This window comes from Cydia pomonella, chromosome 28 (assembly GCF_033807575.1).
Source record: "Cydia pomonella isolate Wapato2018A chromosome 28, ilCydPomo1, whole genome shotgun sequence".
NCBI classification, from domain to species: Eukaryota; Metazoa; Arthropoda; class Insecta; order Lepidoptera; family Tortricidae; genus Cydia; species Cydia pomonella.
In genome coordinates, this window is record NC_084730.1 from 7,808,725 (window position 1) to 7,831,511 (window position 22,787).

At 36.5% G+C, this 22,787-nt stretch overlaps 1 protein-coding gene across 1 annotated transcript; it reads right to left on the minus strand.

Annotated features, from left to right (window-relative positions):
- Positions 1-3,917: 3,917 nt before the first annotated feature.
- LOC133533010 (brain-specific homeobox protein homolog) lies at positions 3,918-19,214 on the minus strand. The gene is made up of 5 exons (XM_061871919.1): positions 17,415-19,214; positions 15,584-15,691; positions 13,088-13,243; positions 6,624-6,679; positions 3,918-6,013 (listed from the first exon to the last, which is right to left on the minus strand). Exons 1-5 carry the CDS (start codon positions 17,689-17,691, stop codon positions 5,909-5,911), a joined length of 702 nt encoding a protein of 233 aa, XP_061727903.1. The 5' UTR covers positions 17,692-19,214; the 3' UTR covers positions 3,918-5,908.
- Between the last annotated feature and the right edge of the window lie 3,573 nt (positions 19,215-22,787).

A 22,787-nucleotide genomic window follows, 5' to 3' on the forward strand; every position in this document is an offset into this window, starting at 1 on the left:
TGGGCAAAAACACTTTCATAAGTCCAGATGTTCTCTTCCGCAGGTCGCATTTTTCAACCGATTCTTGTGAAATTTTCTGAACATTTTTCTACTCGGTTTTAGATATTGTTTACAGTGTTTACAGCTCCCAGATTCACTACCTATATCTCGTTCTTTAAGCATTAGTTTTCTAATGACACTATTCTTTTTACCTTGGTAAACCTACGACTAATAACTTGCTACGATACTTGTGTTTTTTTTTTGCATTTGAAAAAGGGTTTTATTTATTTAATCGTATGGCATTATATACATTGAGGGCAATCAGAGTGTAGCCTTGAGGTTGCTAAGCCAGGCAACCAAGTCAGAGGTCACGGTGTTCAGGTCCTCAGCAGGCCCAGGATATGAGTGGAGTGGGCAGCGCTGGAAAATATGTTCGATGGTCTGCTCTTCCTCTCCGCATTCGCAAAGTGGGGAAGCCGTCCATCCCCATTTGTGTGTGGCAGAATTGCAGCGGCCATGTCCGGTTCTCAGCCTGTTCAGGCGGCACCAGATTTTCCGAGGAAGGTCGAACCCTTGTGGTTTTTTAGTCGGGTCGGATATATGGCTGTTCTGTGTTGCCGAAGTGTTGAAAAAGGGTAAACAATCTTGACGTGTCTTTATGTTGAAAAATGCTTTTAAAAAATGATTATTACTTATGAAACCAAAAGAATGTAAATCAATATATATGATAAATATTTGTAAAATTTTTGCTGCGACTTATTATTAAAAGTGTTTTTATTTTTTATAAAAAAAAACACGTCAATATTGTTTGCCCTTTTTCTAATGCAAAAAAAAAACAAGTATATGTTAAGGTGGGGTAAGATGAACATAGTTTATTTTGCTCGGGGCAAGACAAACAGTATGAGGATTCCGTACAATGTGTTTGTTTTGTCCCGTTGACAGTCTTACCCCACCTTACCTTAGTAGTAAGCTATAAATCATCACTTATATAGATTGGACGAAGTTTGTTGCGGATTCTGTTAAGTACCTATGCTTTTGACGAAGCCTGCACTGTGGATTTAATTGGTGGTTGTTCATCAGTTGATGGTTGATCAGGGTTAGTCATCATAGGTTTACTAAGGTACAGAGAATTCAGTGCCATCACACCTCTACGGGGATTCTTTCCTACAAAGCAGGGAATACTACGGCATAACGCTGTGAATATTAAAAACAACATTCAAATTCTAAAAGTCAAGAGCGTGCAAACCGAAGGTCGCGGGTTCAAGCCCCGGCTCGCACCAATGAGTTTTTCGGAACTTTATGTACGAAATATCATTTGATATTTACCAGTCGCTTTTTGGTGAAGGAAAACATCGTGAGGAAACCGGATTAATCCCAACAAGGCCTAGTTTACCCTCTGGGTTGGAAGGTCAGATGGCAGTCGCTTTCGTAAAAACTAGTGCCTACGCCAAATCTTGGGATTAGTTGTCAAGCGGACCCCAGGCTCCTATGAGCCGTGGCAAAATGCCGGGACAACGCGAGGAAGAACTAAGACCGGTTGATTTGATATTACTCTCTGTTAATCTCGCTCGTACTTAAGAGGAATGGGGACCGCTGCTTCGGCATACAAACGTAGTCCTCTCCTCTAAAATATTTTGACATAGTTTGATATATATTAACCATAGCTATGCCCCTACGTTAGACTTTTTTCGATTATTTGATTATTGTAAAAATTTGGAGCGAAAAACTGATTTAATACAAATATTTAAATGCTTCTAACTCTTATTATATGTAATTATAAAATTCGAAATATTCAAACGTAGGGGCATAGCTGTAGATGATGTACAGTCAGCGTCAAATACTTCGTAGCAGTCAAAGTAGCCAAATAGTTTGGTACACCATATATTTAGTATGGTGTACCGAACTATTTGGCCACTTTGACCGTTACGAAGTATTTGACGCTAACTGTACTACAAACTGTGTCAATATATTTTCAATAATATTAATATCCAGAGAGGAAAACGAGGACTCCATTTGTATGAACACGTGATTTCGCGCGGGTCCTCCACTTTCATCTTAAGGACGTATTGCTTTTCAGTATCGCTGGGAAGAGTGAGAAGGAAGGAAATAAAAATAAAAGACGAACAATTTTATTTTAAACTTTACTAGATTGACTTTTCATGACAGAAGTTTTTTGAGATGCGATTTTTCACTTGTTGACAGCAAAATGTTTTCAAAACGCCGGTAAGGTCAATGTGGGGAAAGACCGTCCGAATCCGTCCGAATGGCCCTTTAGAACGGGCAGTTACTGTCAGATGGAAAGGATGTGCGGGCCGGCATTCCAGAAGAGGCAGACGTCAAGAGTAGACGTTGTATTTAAATCGATGAACGCGAATAAAATATATGAAAGTATAATTAATGCATGTTTAATTATCGACGACGCCCTCCCCGACAAGGCTCGGTTATCATGAATTAGGCGCAAAATTTGAGAAGGCGCAAAAGACGGTCTTCCCAACCAAGAACCTTATACGAGTATACCCGTCTTCTCTAAATTGATCTTAGTGAGGGCTAAGTACGGTCACGTTTGAAAATATCGATACGAAAAAAGTGCCAAAAATATGTATACACGACTTTATTGCCCATATATTAAGGTAGTGTATACATATTTTTGGCACATTTTTGTACCGATATTTTCAGACGTCACTGTACCGTTTTTGTGCTCACCAGTTGACGCCACTGTAGCTGGTGGTCAAGAAAAAGAGCTCTCAAAATAGTTATTTATAAAAAAAATTGTTGTAATTTTAACAAAAGTATTTTAACGTCTAAATTTGCCGTTTTTTATTTTTTAAACCTGTTTAATTTCACATTTATATTAGTTGCCAATTTTTTGAAACCATAACATTTATTGAGCTTTATTTACTGTTTACCATGAATAATCAAAAATATAAATGAGATTTTTCACAATTATGAATAAGGAGTGAAAACTCGCGATAAAGAAGCCTGTAACCCCCAAAAATACTATGAATTTGACATTTTGTAGACTTCCGTCTACACTAGCGCCCCTATTAGCGAAATTAAACGCGTTAGCCCTCATTACAATTACTGTCCCACCACGCATAAAAATAACGGCCGTATGTGGAAATCAAAATTTAGTTTAAATTGGAAGTTTTTAAAAGAATACGATAAAAAACAGAATGAGTTTTCAATATCCGTTGAAATGCGTGGTAGGGCGGAATAGGTTATTTAGTCCTATTTGTGATCCAGAGAATTGTGTATTTCATTTGATTCCATATTTTGGTATTCAAAATAAAGTCATTAAAAAAAACAACCTATTATATGATGTTAATTCTGACTTGTAATGGATTTTGAGTTTTGTGATATGATAAGGTTAAAATCAGTGGTATACAAACCAATGGGTGAGACAATCACAAACTAGACTTCTGGTTACCGGTTGGTAACCAAAAGTAATAACCGGTTGGTTTAAAATGTTGATAATGCTACTCTTAATATTTTAAAGCATTAAAAAATATCAATAAATAATTAACTTGAAAATAGTTTAATTGACTGTTCTACTTATTTTGAACAAAAAGTATGTTTTCTGGGATAAATGTTACACGTTGTATGATTTTGTTTTCCTCTGAAAACATTTACATATATCTAAGGACAGGCCTTACAGGCACAAAGAATGGTGCTAGTTCAGTGGTGTCACTTACTAATTCGAGCCAATCGTGCAGTCTAACGTAACTAGTTGCGACCAATCGCGCGCGTGATGCCTACTCATCAACCAATCGCGTTGTAGCATTAGACTGCAAGATTGGCTCGAATTCGTGTGCGTGACACCACTGATTCGATATATGGCAATATCTGAAAAATACAATCATGATCAAGATTTGATATGAATACGGACTATTATTGACTAGACATTAAAAACAAAATAACAATGTGACTAGAAAAACACCTTATACTACTGACTGTCTCCAAGTATAATTCTAAAACAGTACATAATAATATACGATTAAGTTAGGACAAGTTTGCCCATGTATTGCAACTTTGCACCATCAAAGTGCAGACGTTAAATAATTTACATTTGGCTATTAATTGGTATTTTATTTGTATTATATTTATTGTTTTGTATAGACCTGTGGTGGGCAAACTTTTTTCATGGGGGGCCAGAAAGTTTAAGAAATTTAAGAGAAGGGCCAGAATTGCAGCAAAACTGTATTATGATTTGTGATTATCGTGGGCCAATGCCATACGAGTATACTAATAATTATTTCATAGGACCGTCGGCGGGCCGGATAAAAGCCTTTCGCGGGCCGGAGCTGGCCCGCGGGCCGTAGTTTGCCCACCACTGGTATAGACTATTCAGTCTAAATACATTTTTTTTATAACTAATCGAAATAACCCATAAAGTTGTTTATTATTACAAAGAAACTTCTTTCAATTAACTTGAAGAGGTTCCCTCAAGTTGGAAAAAGTTTCTTTAAGTAATTTTTAACTTTGCTTAATAATGTTTTTTGCGGTAAATTAAATAAACTAATAAATATACACTCTCATTATAAGTAATTAAATATTGAGTGACTATATTGCAAACGTTAACTGGGTACCTTTTTCTAGAGGTATCCTATACTAGAAGTTCTTAAAAATATTTATGGTAACATTAATCTTAACCTATTATTGAGCTCACAGTAGACTACTTATTTACATTATTATTTATTTGGCTTATAGTCGGCTGGCAAAATGGCATAGGGGCACACCGATAAAGAAAATATAAGGGTTATTTTTATTGTAATTAATTGAATAAGGTGTTGTTTGTTACAGCTACATGTACAAACAAAAAATATAGATACAGAAAATTTTACACCTCACTTTGAAAAATCTTTTCTTGGACGTAAAAATCATCTTTATAGTCCGACAAAATAATTTAACATATTCACCGAAACGAAAGTGCGCATAGATTTGTAAAGGTACGAGTACATAACAACTTTAAATGTAATCGCAAATAAAACATTTCTGGTTCCCTGCCTTAAAACCCTCGCAATTCATTGAATTACTGAAAAAAATTCTATTAGATTACAGTCTAAAGAAGCACTAAGACGTCTAAAAAACAACAAGTTATCTTAAATACAGCTACAGCTAATATAGCTTCAGTACAGCTAGCACACAAAATCACATGTTTTATTTACATAATCTTATTGCACTCCACGACTCTATTAGGTATTATTACCCACACATCTGTAAACTATACAAATTTCTACAAAAAGTCTGTATTTAATAATTCTTAAGACAAGGAAATATCAACATGTGTGCCAGCCTGACAAATTTCTATTTGGCCCTGAAATAGTGATGCGACAAGCAGCTTACATATTGCAAGAATATGCGTAAAGGACTAATTCCAAAACATTATTTTAATGGAATGTTACGTAATCCGTCGTATTTTATTGATGTAAATGATTTATTCTATTTAAAATATTTTTTCTTGCACCTTTGGGAAATTTTGAATTCTTGTTTTCATCGGTGACATTCGATGTATTCAAAATTCCAACATCTGGGCTATAACCGTGAAAATCGAAGTTCGTCAATTGCGGGCATTTTTCTCCGTCATTCAAATTACGTGAATTTACGTTTTACTGAGAGTAAAAGAGAAAGATTCCTGCAATTTACCAATTTCGGTGTTCGCGGTAGGCCCCCTGATGTCAAAATTTCCTTGCCAGTAAAATAAGTTAGTACCACTGAAACTCGCAACTCGGCGAAGACCAAATAAAATCTTGTCAGGGCGTATAACAAATCTATGTTTAGATTTATTCAATAAATGCCTGACTGATGTGCCAATTGAATCAAGTATCCAGATGGCTCAAGGTTCCGTTTTCCTGAGTACTGAGTACTTCTCGTCTCTTCTTTCGTTCTCGGACTCCGACGTGTGTCAGTCACGTCTGACAGACAGACATATTTACGTGTTGTAGCGCGTGTAGTTGGTTTCACCAACGATGTCAATGTCGCTATCGCTGTGCTCGCTCTCGGAGTCCGACGTGTGTGTTAATCGGGTGTCATCCGGCTATGGGAAAAATTGGAAAAAATGTATATAAATATGTATTTGATATAAATAGCTTTTTAGTAATTGTTGCTAAGATAATAAATAAGACGATTAGATGCACTTAATTTGGTATAATACAAATAAAATGAAATTCTAAACAAGTAAATATAGGTAACTTTGCCTCATGTATTTACAACTTTGCCCAACTGGGTAATTCCACGAGACTGTAACGTCAGTTACCAATTCTTTCGTGTGTTCTTACATTAATTAAGCAAATTTAAGTGTCTGTATGTCTGGCGTAGCCCTACAGGTAGATATCTAGATACTTAAATTTGCTTAATTTATGTACGAACACACGAAATAACTGACGTTACAGTGTCGTGGAATTACCCAACTAAGCAAAATTACTGTTATACAGGTGTAAGTAAATTGTAATCAATAAGTTCAGAAAATATTTCTTTTTTTGCTTCTTTGTAGGATGTTCGATAACATCGTTTTTAAGAACAATTCGATATTTAACTACTTAGGTAACTTAACGCTTATTACTAAGTAATTAATTTATGTTCTCATAATAAGTGAATTGTAAAATTCTTAATGGGAATAAATGATCTTTAAACCTAAACCTAGGTACCTTTCTACATTCTGCCTGCTGTGGTGTGTGTTTCGTAAAGTCCACTGCTGCATTGCCTGCGAACAAGAAATTAAATTAGCAGCAAATGTTTACATACCTACCTTATTTAGGTGTGTAGTACGTGACATAGTACCTTCGAGTAACACCGGGAAGGGAGTCGGCATTCGCTCTATTTCCCCTCTGCCGAAGGACATGCCCAACTGGGCATAGCGCGGTGCGTGTTGAACTGTTGACTCGTCCGTACACAAAAAAAGATCGAGGTGTGCAAGATTTGTCTATGACGTGTGTCATTTTCTATGTATTTGTGTCGTCATTACAGATTGGATTTTGTTTGTAGTGAGTGAGAAACATGCACACAGTCGCACTGTGTGCATGTTTCCCCTCGCAAAAAATGGCAGAACGATTTGTACTGTGAGATATCGCTTGGGCTGTTGTCGGTGTTGCTCGAATGTTAATAATAGTAGATAGATGTCAAATAATACCTATGAAAATGTTTGCCTGATGTTCACATTGTTTAAATCTAGTATACAAAACTCATTGACTACCAAATATTCTTTAAAACTGTTTATATCTATTACACATAATTAACGTTATAATTAACATGAAGGGAGGGGGGGAGGCCTTTGCCCAGCAGTGGGACACTCTAGGCTCATATAAATATAAATAAGTTTATGTGACTGCTACACAATGAAAGGCATTAAAATACGAGTGTGGATTTATGAAATGATTAAAATGAGTCTTATAAAAGGATCACGCAAATGTTTTTTTCTCAAAGATGTTCTAAATTCGAATCTCATAAGAAAATCGATTTTGATATTATTACTACGGAATAATAACACTTTCACAAATAAAAATATATCTGTAACAATACAGTTTATCTTAATGCTGGCCGTTATTTGCGATTTTTGAAAGAATCATACTTATGATAGGTGTGTAGATAAGTTATTATACCACTCAATCTCTCGTTACTCATAAAGCCTAATCAATAATATATAACTAAGTATACTATTAATATCATTTAATTTCAAACTAAATTTCTTACTAAAAATATCAGACCAAGCAAGCACATAATACAAGCATGACCCTTATGTCGAAACTCTGAACCACCCCTCTTAAATCGCTAGTCAATATCCAACTCTATCTGAAATGCATTAAAACCTTTATTCCTCTACCCATATTTCCAAGACGTTTATTAGTTGGTAAATACCAATTCATCTAAGTTTCAACTTTAACACTAGAAGTTAAGGTTGTTATTCGAACGGCGGTTAAGCCAAGACGTTGGCGCGGTTGCCTAGCAACGTAGGCGGCCATCTTGGGAGTAAGTTCGTTACGGGAACGTCTTGAATTGTGGCGCGAAAGCGGTGTTCGTAATTTAATTTGGGCGTCTTTGAGGTTGGTAGGGGCAATTATGGGAGCTTTCCAGGGCGAGTGAACTTGCTTTGATTTTAGAGGAGAGATGTCTGATTTTTAGGAACTGGGAATCTCAAATTTAAATATTGAGAACGTTGTTTTAAATTCACTGGTTATAGCATTCATATAGCATATCAAATATAAAGGTAAATATATTGGCAGAAGAATTGAGGTGAATTATTTAGCTTATATACTTAAACAGATTAGATCAGATACTTATTGCATATATGGCACACGTCAGCAATACGAAAAAACAACACAAATGTGCCGATATCTACAATCTACATATTATAACAATAGTAAAATATGTGATATAGTCTGTCTGTGTGTGTCTGGGAGAGATGTGTGTCGCTTTTTAGTAATAAGACCGCCTGTTGTTGCCTGGTTCTATTTTCTTTTAAAATATATTGTAATTTTACATGTATGTAAAGTGTATAATTGCCCGTGCAATAAAGAATATTTACTTACTTACTTAATATATGTAGATGATAACTGCGTTTTACAAGTGTCTTTTTCAGTAAGCAAGAACCTCCTAAGACCCTGCGTACACATTTTTGTATATATTCTTTAATTGAGAAAATAAAGGTTCTTAAGTAAAAAAAAAATGCTTCTAGGTCTCAGCAGGTTAAAGTGGGCCTGCTGCTAATAGTTTAATTTTAACTTTCTGAACATAATAATCTTCAATTTAACTTAACTAAGCGCCTCGGCAAAGAGTACCATTTTGTACCATTTGGCGTTGAAACGTGGCGTTGAAAAGCAGAAATCGTGAAGCGTCTGGTTGACGTAACTGGTGACCGAAGAGCTGGCAGCTTCCTCGCGCAACGTATCAGCATTGCGATACAACGAGGCAATGCTGCTAGCATCCTTGGTACAATGCCTGAAGGGCCTATTTTAAATTTAAGCTTAAAGTATAGTTAAATCATTATGTATATTTTTTAATGTAAATAAAGAATTATTCAAGAAAAAACTTAACTATTAACTTAATTTACTTTTGAACTTAAAAATAAGTTTTACAAACCAATAAAAACGACTTAATGGCACTTATTTTTAAGTTCAAAAGTAAATTAAGTTAATAGTTAAGTTTTTTCTTGAATAATTCTTTATTTACTATTAATAATATACATAAACGGTCCTTAAACGGCCTTTGAAATAGCGCAATTTTGAAAGCGAAGAGCATTTTTGCAGCGAGGATTTTCGCTAATGAAAATTGTCGTTCAATTAAAAGCCCCATTAATGGGATGTTTCACGATATTACCTTCATTTTCGTCTTCATTATAATTTCAGTAATTATGCCGTCGCTGTGAAATCGTTAGGTGTGTACGAGACGAAATTAATATAAGAGGACAGGTATTTAATAAGCATTGGATTTAGATATAATTTATATTAAGAGGAAAGATTAGTATTTGGAATCTAAGACAGTATTTAGATATAATTTATATTAAGAGGAAAGATTAGTATTTGGAATCTAAGACAGTAACGGTAATTTTTCTATGAAATTCCATTCCGGGAGAAAACGGTTATCACTAACTAAATCTTAACAAATAACTTTGATTTTGATGTCGATCGCTTCAGCATAATTATATTCTAGGTTTATAGGTTTCGCTATTTAGAAAAAAAATGATTTATTTTTATACTACGTCGGTGGCAAACAAGCATACGGCCCGCCTGATGGTAAGCAGTCTCCTGTAACCCGTAGAGGAGTTACCTACATGCGCGTTGCTGACCCTAACATCCCCCCCACCTCGTTGAGCTCCGGCAACCTTACTTACCGGCAGGAACACATCACTATGAGTAGGGTCTAGTGTTAATTGGCTGCAGTTTTGGATAAAAAAAAAAGATAACCTATAAACTTAGTTTTTCAAAAAATAATGGTGAATGGAAAATATTTAGAAGTGGAAAAACATTAACACTAGACCCTACTCATAGTGTTGTGTTCCTGCCGGTGAGTTAAGGTTGCCAGAGCTCAACGAGGGGAGGGGGCGGGTTTAGGGTCGGCAACGCGCATGTAACTCCTCTGGAGTTGCAGTCGTACATGGGCTACGGAGACTGCTTACCATCAGGCGGGCCGTATGCTTGTTTGCCACCGACGTAGTATAAAAAAAATCCTCTTTTTGTATTGGACGATCATTTCCCTCTTAAAGGTTATCAAAAAATATAATGTGACATGTTCATAGAGATCTATAAATTACAAATATTTTTGTTTAGATAATTTTGCACGCTTTGTTAAGATATCTTTGCAGGCGATCCTTCTATTCCTAAGTAAATCTACTTATAATTGTTAATACGTTCTATATTAACTAAAAGTTGCCCTAAAATTCAACTTTTACACTAAAAACGGCTTTAAATATGTTAAATTAACAAAATATATTTTGACAGATGCTTTCGCGCCCAAAACGCTCTTTGAAAATTGTGTGACGTCACAGTTTACGGTTTGACACATAACTACATACACACGTAGAAGATACGAACTGTCAACTGACATTTGTCATTTGTTGTTTATCGTCTGTCAACAGTGTCGATCCGAGAGTTAGATCTTTTCCAATTAGAGCTTGGTCACGTGACGTGTGCCAAAAGATATTTTAAATTCAATATTTACAAAAATATGGTCATTACAGGTCCCCTAAAAGTACGATTTAACATGTTCTTATAATCCAAAACAATTTATTGGGATACAATTCTGCCCTAAGATTTGTATCTACAAATCTTCTGATCCATCCAACAACCCTATTCATAACATCTGGAAACAACCCTATTGTGTGTATGTGTGAATAACATTTTGTTACAGAAATTTCTGAATTTACTTAAATCACATAATTGGCCTTAAGTGAAACATAAATATCTTATACCTTTAAACGAGCAATTCTTGTATATTTATGTATTTCGGGGATCTCGGAAATGGCTGTAACGATTTCCATTAAATTTGCTATATTGGGGTTTTCGGGGGCGGAAAATCGATCTAGCTTGGTCTTATCTCTGGGAAAACGCGCATTTTCGCACTTCTCACTCACTACATACAAAATCCAATCTGTAATGACGTCACATATACATAGAAAATGACACACGTCAAAGACAAATCTTGCACACCTCGATCTCTTTTTGTGTACGGACGAGTCACAACACGCACCGCCATAGGTACAGTTGTACCTTATGCTTCGGCAGAGGGGAAATAGTATGAATGCCGTCTCCCTTTCCGGTGTTGCTCGAAGGTATGTAGTCAGTATGACCATTGGCCGAGGTTTTCGTCAGAGGGGTAAGCTCTTAAAGGTGACTGACTCCTTTTGGTCAAATGCTCTATAGTTCGTGTCATCCACGATGACGCGTAGATTTGTCAAATCTAACCTATAATAGCATGACATTACGAGTTCAAGCACGCGTCTTCGTGAATGGCATGATCTATAGGTAAAAGTATAGTAAATCACAGTATAGGTAAAAAACTTAAGTAAGTCACCTGTTGTATGTAGTTGTGACGTGTTCGAATAGACAATACATGTTTAAAAGACACACACAAACAAAACAAATGTGTATTCGAACACGTCACAACTACATACAACAGGTGACTTACTTAAGTTTTTTACCTATACTGTGATGTTACACTGCATAGTTTCGAACTGTAACTTTGCCCAGGTAAGATATAATAGCAGTAATTTGCCCAGAACTTGGCGGAATTCTTGTCAACTTAGTTGGGAACTCGAGCGATGTAAGTATGGTGTAAATTGTTGTGAGAGAAATTAGGTTTATGTCTTAGTTATATATCTACGTATCTGTTTTTACCTATTTTTTAATGTTACTCGTATTAGAGCCAAACGAATAGACAAATTACCCTAATAGCAAATAAATAAATAAATATTATAGGACATTATTACACAAATTGACTAAGTCCCACAGTAAGCTCAATAAGGCTTGTGTTGAGGGTACTTAGACAACGATATATATAATATATAAATATTTATAAACACCCATGACTCAGGAACAAAATATCCATGCTCATCACACGAATAAATGCCCTTACCAGGATTTGAACTCGGGACCATCAGCTTCGTAGGCAGGGTCACTACCCACTAGGCCAAACCGGTCGTCAACAACAAGCAACAATAAATAAATATGTATATAATATATTGTTTAATAAACAAACAAACACTTGTAACAAAAGTTACGAATTGTTATACAACATTATAGATGCATATGTTATGTTATATTATATATCTATAACTTTTGTTAAATAACATTTTAACAAATGTTATAGTTTGTTACCATGTAGAAATTGTTGAAACAAAGTTATATAACGTTACATAATAACATACATACATATGTTTGCATTACTTTTGTTACAATCTGTGATTGGCGCAAGTTGAATTGAAATTGTAGTGTAATGTATAATTAGTACGTAAGCATTGTATATAAGAACGTGTATGTAACCTATTGGAGGAAAATAAATCATAATCTGCAACGAAGCTGCACGATAACTAAATTGTAGCATTTAGGCAACCGTGGCAACAAATACACTCACACACTAATACGCGCGTACGGGCATACACACACATATAAGTGTATATACAAAATTAAGAACCTTGAAATTTGTTATGTTGCTTTTTATATCTGTTTTTGTCACTTTTATTCATTGATCCATACTTATGTTTTCGTTACTTAATATTGGACTAATGCTGTGATTATTTACTATGTTGTTCTGTATTCTTGAATATTAGTGTCACCTAATTCTAGTTTTAATGTCAGTCTTACCAGGCTTCACTGATAATCAGCGTCCCGTAGTGTGTCCTAGGACTCACTTCAAAAGCTGAGTGAAGACCTATTAGCGCAATTTTCTGTTCTTTTAAATATTAATTTGCGTATTACGTTCTTTTTGTGCTTATAAATTCTTTTTATCTTCAATAATATGATTAAAATTGTTATTCTTATGTCAGAGCAATACGTTCGAATTGGCCTGCCAGGCGCTCTGCACATTGTATCGCGCGGCTCCGGTGTGCGAGTGGCACATCGCTATATACGCGAATATCGCTGTCACGCTCATACACAGGAACTGATAACGATAATGTTACCTCGTTGTTGTTGTTTTCTCATTTGTTTCTTATGCTTCATGCGCCGGTTCTGAAACCAGGTCTTAACCTGTGTCTCGGAGAGGTTGAGGGCCCCGGCCAGCTCCACGCGTTCTGGAGTTGACAGGTAGCGTTGCGTTTCGAAGCGCTTCTCGAGACCTGTCAAAGAACATTTTATTTTAGCTTTGGAGTGCGTAGTTTCCAATTATAGGGAAATCCTGTGAATAATAAATGAATAATAAATAATTAAATATTATACGGATATTCTTATACAAATTGATTAAGTCCCGCAGTAAGCTCAAAAAATGCTTGTATTGTGGGTACTCAGACAACGATTTATATAATATACAAATATTTAAATACAGAGAAAATATCCATGACACAGAAACAAATCACTGCGCTCATAAAACAAATACATGCTCTTACCGGGATTCAAACCCGGGACCATCGGCTTCATAGGCACGGTCACTACCCGACGAGGCAAGACCGGTCTGATTCATCATAATAACGAAATATTACGAAACGTTTCTCTAGATCTGTCAAATAATATGGACAAGCATGATATTTGATATCCTACCGACTGCGCCATGTCAGGAGCAAAGAGAATGTGAAATAGAGGTGGATTGCCAAAGTAAACTTTGTAGCCACAGTAAACTTTGTAGCCACAGTAAATTTACTGCCATCTTTCGATACATGATTAAAACTTTTAGAAATCCATTTCCTGGAGACAAGAGTTTGATCCTTATTCTTTCACTGATATGTGTTAGATTTGTTAAATATCAAAAAGTGGCGCCATGTACTCGAGCATAGGCCAAAGCTATGGCGACATCTTTTCGAGCGATGGCGCCATACAAAGTTTACTTTGAGAATCCACATCTACTTCAAATTCACTTCGGTCAGGAAATATATAAAAAACGACCAATATCGAGCATAGACTATTTTGATCATGTATCACTTAGCCTACCCACATTATTGTGATTATCAAGATACCCACAAACGCCATTAGTTAATAGCTCGTCGGGCGGCAAAGCAATATTTTAATTTGAAATTTTCGCGCCTTGCGGCGGGCAGCCTCTAGGCCTGAAAACTTTTAAATATTAATACGTTTTTGGCAACTATTCTTTCCACGAGGAACAAATACTCATCGAGACAATTCTAAAAACCCCAAACACAATTAAGTTGTGTTTCTATGGCTACCTCCTATCTCCATCATCAGATCAGCTTGATGGTACCATAATATTACATTGTCACCCGACTTACATATGTATGCAAATTTTCAGCTTCATCGGAAACCGGGAAGAGGGTCAAATTCATCTTGACAGATTTGACCCGTACAAACATACATTGCAAGTTAAATAAAAGCTTGTAAAAATGGTGGCCGCCGCATGTGCGGTTGTCAAAGAGCATCCATTTTGAACCATCCTGCCGCACGAGGGGGGTTAGATGTCAATCTTATATCAGACTACGTTAGAATTGGCTTGTTAGTCACAATTAGATTCAAATTTTGATTCCGGCACTGACCACTAGAGGGCTTGGCCACTTTTTCTTTAGATATTATATGGCATCTTCCATCTCAGTTTACTAAATTGGCAGATTTATAGACCAGGCACATTTTCTTAGACATATCTGTACATATATTTCTCTGATCAAAGAGAATTAAGAAGACCAAGAGTGCTCACTCCATACAATGGTTTTGTTAACAAAAGCACTATTATTTTCGTAGTCGACATCTAGCATGGAGTTGCGGAACTCTCCGTACTGCTACTCGACAATAGATATCGCGGCAAACAAAAAGTCTAATGCTCAACGATTTACCGCTAATATTATAACCAGAGTAACCGGAACTCTATTTTCAACTTCCACGCTTACTCTGGTTATAATATTAGCTGAAAATCGTTGAGCATTGTAACGAAAATAATAAGCGTTTTGGTACCAAAACTGATGTATGGAGTGATCACACTATGTATTTCTTATTTCTCTATGCTCTGATGGAATTGTCACTCAGAGTAACCTCACCTGTGTGGTGAGGGTTAGAAAACACCGTCCGCGCTTTCCGCCGTCCGCAGTATTTCAGGGCTGACAACGTTTACTAACAGACAGAGTTGTCACTCACAACACCCTGCCGTCACTCACCTGTGACCGGAAGATCACAACAGATAGTCCGCGCCTTCCGTCGTCGGTGCCTGATGTTTCAGGGCTAACAACGTTTACTTAATACAGACAGATTTGTCACTCACAACACCCTGCCGTCACTCACCTGTGACCGGAGAATCATAACAGATAGTCCGCGCCTACCGTCGTCGGTGCCTGATATTTCAGGGCTAACAACGTTTACTTACAGACAGATTTGTCACTCACAACACCCTGCCGTCACCCACCTGTGACCGGAGAATCATAACAGATAGTCCGCGCCTTCCGCCGTCGGTACCTAATGTTTCAGGGCTGACAACGTTTACTAACAGACAGAGTTGTCACTCACAACATACCACTGTCACTCACCTGTGAGTTGTGGGTCAGAGAAGACCGTCCGCGCCTTCCGCCGTCGGCAGTGTTTCAGGGCTGACAGCGAGAGCTCGGACGGAGTGAATAAAGCGTGGTATGGCACCCCTGGTTGAACAACAAAAAGGTAGGTTAACCCAACTAGGGAACAAATTAAATTATTTTATGAAATATTTATTTGACTTGGTATTTTTTTCTTTAGTGTGTGATATCTATTTCAGTTTATAGGTAAGTTAATGTTTGCTTTAAACAAATGAGTATGTTATGGGGATCCGAATTGAAATCATGGATGATCCGTTGGGCCTTAGACGAGTTCTATCTAAGTGAGTATTTTTCCGTGTAGCACACACAGAGAGCCATGCTCGGTATCAAGCTTCATGATCGAGTAAGGAATATCGAGATCCGTCGCCGCACCAAGGTACGAGACATGGGTTGCGTCATTACGAAACTAAAATGGAGTTGGGCGGGACATGTAGTTAGGCAGAGTGATGGCAGGTGGACTAAAATGTTAACGGAGTGGTGGCCGCTTTCGGATGAAAGAAGCCCCTGGCATCCGCTGGCTCGTTGGGTGGACGACATTCGAAAGATTGCGGGTCACTTCTGGATGAGATTAGCTCAGGACCGGAACAAGTGGCGTACTGGAAGAGAGGCCTATGCTCAGCAGTGGGCGATAAAGGGCTGATATGATGATGATGAGCCTTTTTCATTGCTTTGCATTTTTAGAGATAATGGTACGGAACCCTTCATGCGCTAGTCCGACATGCACTTGGCCGTTTTTTTTATACTATACCCGTATGAAATCTGTCACATATTGCTTTTATGACATTTCTTTTTTTTTTCATGGCGCCATCTAGTTTGAAGATTGTTTAACATTTTTTAAGGGCTCAAACTGCTTCAGAGTCAAATCAAGATCAGTTGGCAGAGATTTTCATAGCCCAGACGTGCACAGATTATTTTGACTTCTAGGAAATCACAACGTCTGGGCCTGGGCTATCAAAATCGCTTCGAACTTATCTTGGTCTGACTTTATTTACCTATGCTTAAAATATACTGTTGTGAGTATAACTTATGGTCGGTCAAGTCCAATTTTACGTTTTGAAATTTAAAATAGTATAACGGTGTTCATACGCAAATATCTAAAATTTTAAAAATAATATGTAATGCCATTGGCATTAACGATTCTCGCGGCGTTGTACGTTATGTCAGTCTTCTTTATTTACATTGGAGGATTTAACAACTGGAGACGCCTTTAAGAGCTAACCCCTCTGTCGAAAAGCTCGGCCAATGGTCATATGTATTGTATGGACTAACGTTTATCTGACATGGCTATTTGTACGTTACGTAGAAATAGCCATACATTTGACGTGCCCCTCCCCCGCAAAAATCGGCTGACTGTTTTGTACAGAAAATAACAGTCAAGGCGTCTCCAGTTTTTAAATCCTTCAAGGTATTTACTGACTCTGCCAAAACATAAAATCCAAGCATCTTTTTAAGAGAGGTATGGGCATTGTGAATGTCATCTCGCTTTGTGTGGTAGAGCACAGCCAGTGGATGTCATTCCAGATCTAGAGCAGAGCCCAACTGGGGAAGTACCTCCGCCTTACAGAAAACAGCAGCCAAATAACACTAGACCCTACTCATAGTGTTGTGTTCCTGCCGGTGAGTAAGGTTGCCAGAGCTCAACGAGGGGGGGGGGGGGCGGGTTTAGGGTCGGCAACGCGCATGTAACTCCTCTGGAGTTGCAGGCGTACATAGGCTACGGAGACTGCTTACCATCAGGCGGGCCGTATGCTTGTTTGCCACCGACGTAGTATAAAAAAAAAAATCTTACCTTGCGATAAAAAATAAGGAGCCTCCACAGTCTTATACGTATTAGGCGCGTGTAGATACGCCCCTAAAGCACCCATGACCTGCAGATACGAGCCTTCTCTCGCCACGGGCCGTATTTCACTCGGCACTGGGAAATACGGCTTAGGCTCTCTTTCATATTCAAACCTTCTTTCTTGAGGCTTTATTTGGCCTCTGTACAAGATATCTTCGATTAGGAATGAGGTCTTGGCCGTCTCTTGCCGGTTGGAGTCAGTGGGGCTGTCGCTACGTGTGTCCATTTTTGAGTTTTACTTTTGAGGTTAATTTACATGATTCGGTTTTTTTGATTGGGGTGTTTTAGAGTTTGTTTTTAAATTGATTTTCCGCACTGTTTTATAGCTACCAAATTTACAAATATTACTGATAAGACGTAGGTAGCAACAAAGTTTTCTTTGATCAGATATCAGAAACTATCCCTATTAAAACAACGTATTTATTCCGTTCCTTATAGATTTCAAAGATTATTTTCAAGACACTTGTGTTTCAAAGGTATATTACACACATTTATAACTACCTAACTACCTAGTTAGTTATTTTTCTAGTCAATCGAATGTCACTGCACAAACATAAAAATACGCTTAATATCTTAATCAATATCGTATTCCATTTCTTCACATATCACTATTATAGTCGAATAATTTAAGCCTTCGCCGAAAACTGTCCTCAAAATTCCAAATTTCCAATATAAAATTCAGTTACCGTCAATATGCGAGTGATTAAAATTATGATTAAGCCATTACGCCCGTTTTTGCCATTACAACAACGCGGTACGGCGGTTACGGTATAACTGAGGGAGGCTCGGTATAACGGGCGCCACCCCCGGCCTGCCATTGGTCGGGGTTGGCTTAGCTTTTATTAGTTTTGTGAGCTTAGAACTTTTACCGTTAAGTATGGGCTTTATCGTTTGAGTGTTATGCCGTTGGGTTTTAAAACTGCTTCGTTATTCGTGATATTAATTTTTAAAGATGTTTTGGGTATATTAAATATGTTGCAACGGGTCACTCACGTACTTTAAGTTGAAAACGACGAGACGAGATGGGTTTGGGGTAATTAATGATTAAGGAATAATTATAAAATTAGGTTTATCTTTTTAGTAAATAAATTCACTTGCCTAGAATTTTCTTTGGTACCTCGTTAATATGTTCAATTGTATTTAATAATATTATATTTTTATGAGTTCTGGTATGAAAAAAAGCCTTGCACTGGTATAAAGGACTTACTATTTACTAGAAATGTTAATATAAGATTTTATCACCGAATATACACCATGTGCTCGAGTAACCCGACAGATTTTAAAGGTGCATTCTTGACTGCACTTTGAAACTAAAATTTCCTACAATGTTTTCTGAAATCGGTCTTGTTTTAGAGATAATGACAATTCTTGTGAAAAATTGTTTCTGTAATAATTCAGTGAAAAACGCCTTTTTGGATGCGACGTTGCCACTATTGTGAGTTGGTTTAGACATACCTACTGACAGACATTAAAGTTTTAAAAGAAACTCGCAATTTTTTCAGTAAATAAAGAAAAAGCTTTACTTGTTCGCTGTAATGATTTTTTTCGTCAAGATATAAAACTAAATAACATATCGTGTGTAAAAAACAACACTAAGATTAGTTACTTTCAGTTGTCCGCATCACCCCTTACGCCCTCGATCGCTGTTACATATTAGTTTTTCGGTCAAAAACTATTCCAGGCATTACATTTTTCAGACGAGTTCCTAGTTACTACAATAAACATCTATTTGAAGTAGATTGTTTTCAAAATTCGTTGGCTAGTCTAAAAAATATAGTTAAACGTAAGTTGTTTTAATATATAAGTACAGATATCAGTTGTTTTTCCTATCGGATTCAAAAATTTGCATTAGCTATATAACTATATTTATTTCAGTTAACATAATTTATAATTTATGAACCTCCAGGTCTTTTCGTTGTATTTTGCTTTTGTTGTGGTACATTGTTGACATGTTTATACGACTGTTTGGTTTCTAAATAAATTAAAAAAAAAACACTAACACTAAAAACATACATATAAAAAGTATTAAAACGGGTCAGTCATATTATTTTACTTACTCCGTTGGCTCAGCGACCCAAAATGAGACTTGGCCTCCGACACAAGACAGCGACACTTTTCTCGGTCCTGTGTGTACGTAAAAAGAGCGTACCTGGGTCGCCTAGCAGGAGGACGTCCTATCGGACGCCCTAGGTATTGCTGGAGCGACATGGTGGACGCGGATCTGCGCGAGCTTCGAGTCGACAATTGGCATATTATTTTAGTCGCATTAAAAGACATGAATCAGACTGGGTACACTCGCCATCAGATATATCGGAGCGGCCAAGGTGCTCACAAATATCTGAACACGTCTCTATTGCCAAGGCGTTACAGTGCATGTTCAGATATTTATGAGTACCTCAGTCGCATTTTTCGGGGACAAAAAATAAGACGACGAAAAGCGACCTACGCGAGTAACTCTTCTGGACTTGCAGGCGTACATAGGCTACGGAGAGACCTTACTATCAGGCGGACCGTATGCTTGTTTGCCAACGAGGTAAGTAGTATAAAGAAACACATATATGTTTTACGTGTGAACATTGCAAAGCTTTGACTTTTCTATCGTCATCTATCCTTTTTATGTTAACATGATTTACGTATAATATACATGTGTATATATCTCCGTGTGCGTCTAATAAATGGCGGAATTCTGCCGTCGACAAATCGAATCAATCGGAAAGATTCCGCGAGCTTCCGATACGTTATGTTGGCAATATGTCGACGTTAGGCAGAGTTCACCCTGTATAGTGGTATAAGAGAGAATTTAAATAAAATCTCAATTTAAAGAGAGTCTCAATTAAATGCTCGTTTTTATTCTAGAATTAAAGGTACAATAACAAAACTTAAGTAAGGGCTAAATTAAAAAAAAATGTTACAGAATTCATTTTTTTTTATTCGTTTAAGACATGTAATAACTGACCTTTAGTATAAGTTTCTCATTCTTGTAATTATTTTGTTAGTTAATTATGTAGGTACTGTAATTAGCTTTAAGTTATATTGTATGCCCCTACGGGGTGTCATGACCTGACTTGTTCGTATATATAACATCTTAATTGAAATGTACATGACTTCACAATGAATAAATGATATGATATGATATGATAGCACTAAAACTACGTACGTCTAGTTTAAATTAAATTTTGCGGTTATTATCAGTGCATAGATGTACAATTATTAATGAAATGCGATGGTTTTCAAATAGGTATTTCCCGGTTAAGAGGCTGTCAATACCTAAAGCGCGCACACTGTCTATTTGTATCGGAGTAAATGAGATAGCACTGTCGCATGTTACTGGGCCTGGGCAAGGGAATAATAAGAAAAATATTTAAATAAAAAAAAGTGGATTATTAGTGTAATATTTTACTCAATAGGGGTTTAAATATAAATGTTTTGAAATTGTGATTTTAATAGCAGACCCATAAGTCAAAACAATAAAGACATAGAACCGTTTAATTGTGATTTTAAGACCAATCTTTGCAATTATTTTCTATCGAGCCGATTTCGTTCAATCATGTATCGAGTACAACCGCGGTCTTTGAAATATAATTAATATGAACATAATATTTTGCTTACTTGACTAAAACAAGTAGTCTTTCTTAAAACTTACTTGACTAAAACAAATAGTCTTTCTTAAAAAACTGTTTAAGTAACATCAATTTCAAGGACATTGGGTGTTGACAGCCTCTTAACAGGCTTTCCTAGATAAGTGAAAGGTGAACGCACCCTTACTGCAGGGGGCAGGTTAGAGACAACCCGGATCATCCGGATAAGTGGCGGGAGACGCACATTTCTTGATACTTTTGCAAATAGCGATACTAATCAATAAATAAATATTTGGGAACAATCTTTATTAATTTAAACTTTATTGCACAGTAAAAAATATACAGTGACAAGAGGCGGACTTGATGCCACGCGGCATTCTCTACCAGTCAACCTTTAGGCCAAACAGAGAAGCATAGTTGGTGCAGGGTATGTAAAAAACACTAAGACTTGACGCTTAAAAGTAATAGGCACAAATATAAATGTAATATGAAGATAAAATAAACACATGTAACAATAAGAATAAGAATAATATGGCGGCACCCTAGGTTAGGTTTTTTATAATGTGTTTATATGTATTTTGTATTGTTTTGTAAGTGTTTTTATATTTTACTTTTATATTCATATTATAAAAAAACCTAATCTAAGATATGCAATGAATAAAGAGAAGAATAATATATATATATTTCAATCTTTCAATCGACAAACATTTTATAAATGGACAAAACACAAGTACAGGACATTGATGTGCACGTATCAGCTATAAGCGGCCTGTGCATTCATAAATAATAATAATAAAATCTTACACAGATCCACCTAGCTCCAAACTAAGCAATGCTTGTACTATGGGTCCTAAACGACAATATACATACATAGATAAATCACCATGAACCTACTATTCTATATCTCGCGAGTAGATCCCATTTACAAAGAAATATCTCTTTCTCGTGAAAATGTTTTTATAGCGTGATAATAATGTCGATATTCATTTAATAATGACATTCAAATTTCGAACATCTCTGAAAAACCAAGGAACTTGATTAGACCTTTTCTAGATTTGACTTCGTAATTAATGATTACACGGATAAATTCTATATCTGGTTTAATTTACCGCCCGTATTGGATTTACACACTGTATAATAAAGACTTACATAGAAAATATAATATAATAAACTCTAAAACAAATGTCTGTGATAAACGCACAGATAAATGCCCCTACTAGGAGGCAGTCACTACCGATGGCTAAGAGGCCGTTGAAAGTGCTGTAATGGTACAGTACTATAGAGGCCGGGAAACGAAGGGTTGCAGGTCAAGTTGTGGCCGGTAACTCCGTTTCTTGCTAAGATTGCTATAGTGATTTTCTCAAACTTGCAATGAAATAAAAAAACATTGTAGTGAATTTGTTCTATTCCTAGGTTTACACAGCTAAAAACAAATTACGAATCTACTACTATTTGATGGTTGAATGCCAAGACGTTGTGTCACAATTTGACGTTTAAAAACAAAAGAAGGTTGCTTTACAGGCCTAGGTGTGTAAGGCTGTATGAAATTTCTTTACATATCATCTTCACTTATCGCACCGGATACGTATTTGCGATCCTAATTTCAAGTAAGTCATGTCAAAATTTCATTGCAAGTTTGTAAAAAATTATATTTTGTGAAAAAATTACTGTACCTACCGATATTTATACAATACCTCGTTATCGATTGGCATTTTTAATAAAAACCAAACCAATTAACAACGAT

What these genes read in the sequence shown, in the direction of transcription:
- LOC133533010 (XM_061871919.1), bottom strand. Translation starts at nt 17,691, where the DNA reads ATGGACACACGTAGCGACAGCCCCACTGACTCCAACCGGCAAGAGACG. An exon ending in CTCTGACCCACAACTCACAG is followed by an intron (nt 13,244 to 15,583) that starts GTGAGTGACAGT and finishes GTTCTTTGACAG; the next exon opens with GTCTCGAGAAGCGCTTCGAA. An exon ending in GAGAAAACAACAACAACGAG is followed by an intron (nt 6,680 to 13,087) that starts GTAACATTATCG and finishes TCTTGTTCGCAG; the next exon opens with GCAATGCAGCAGTGGACTTT.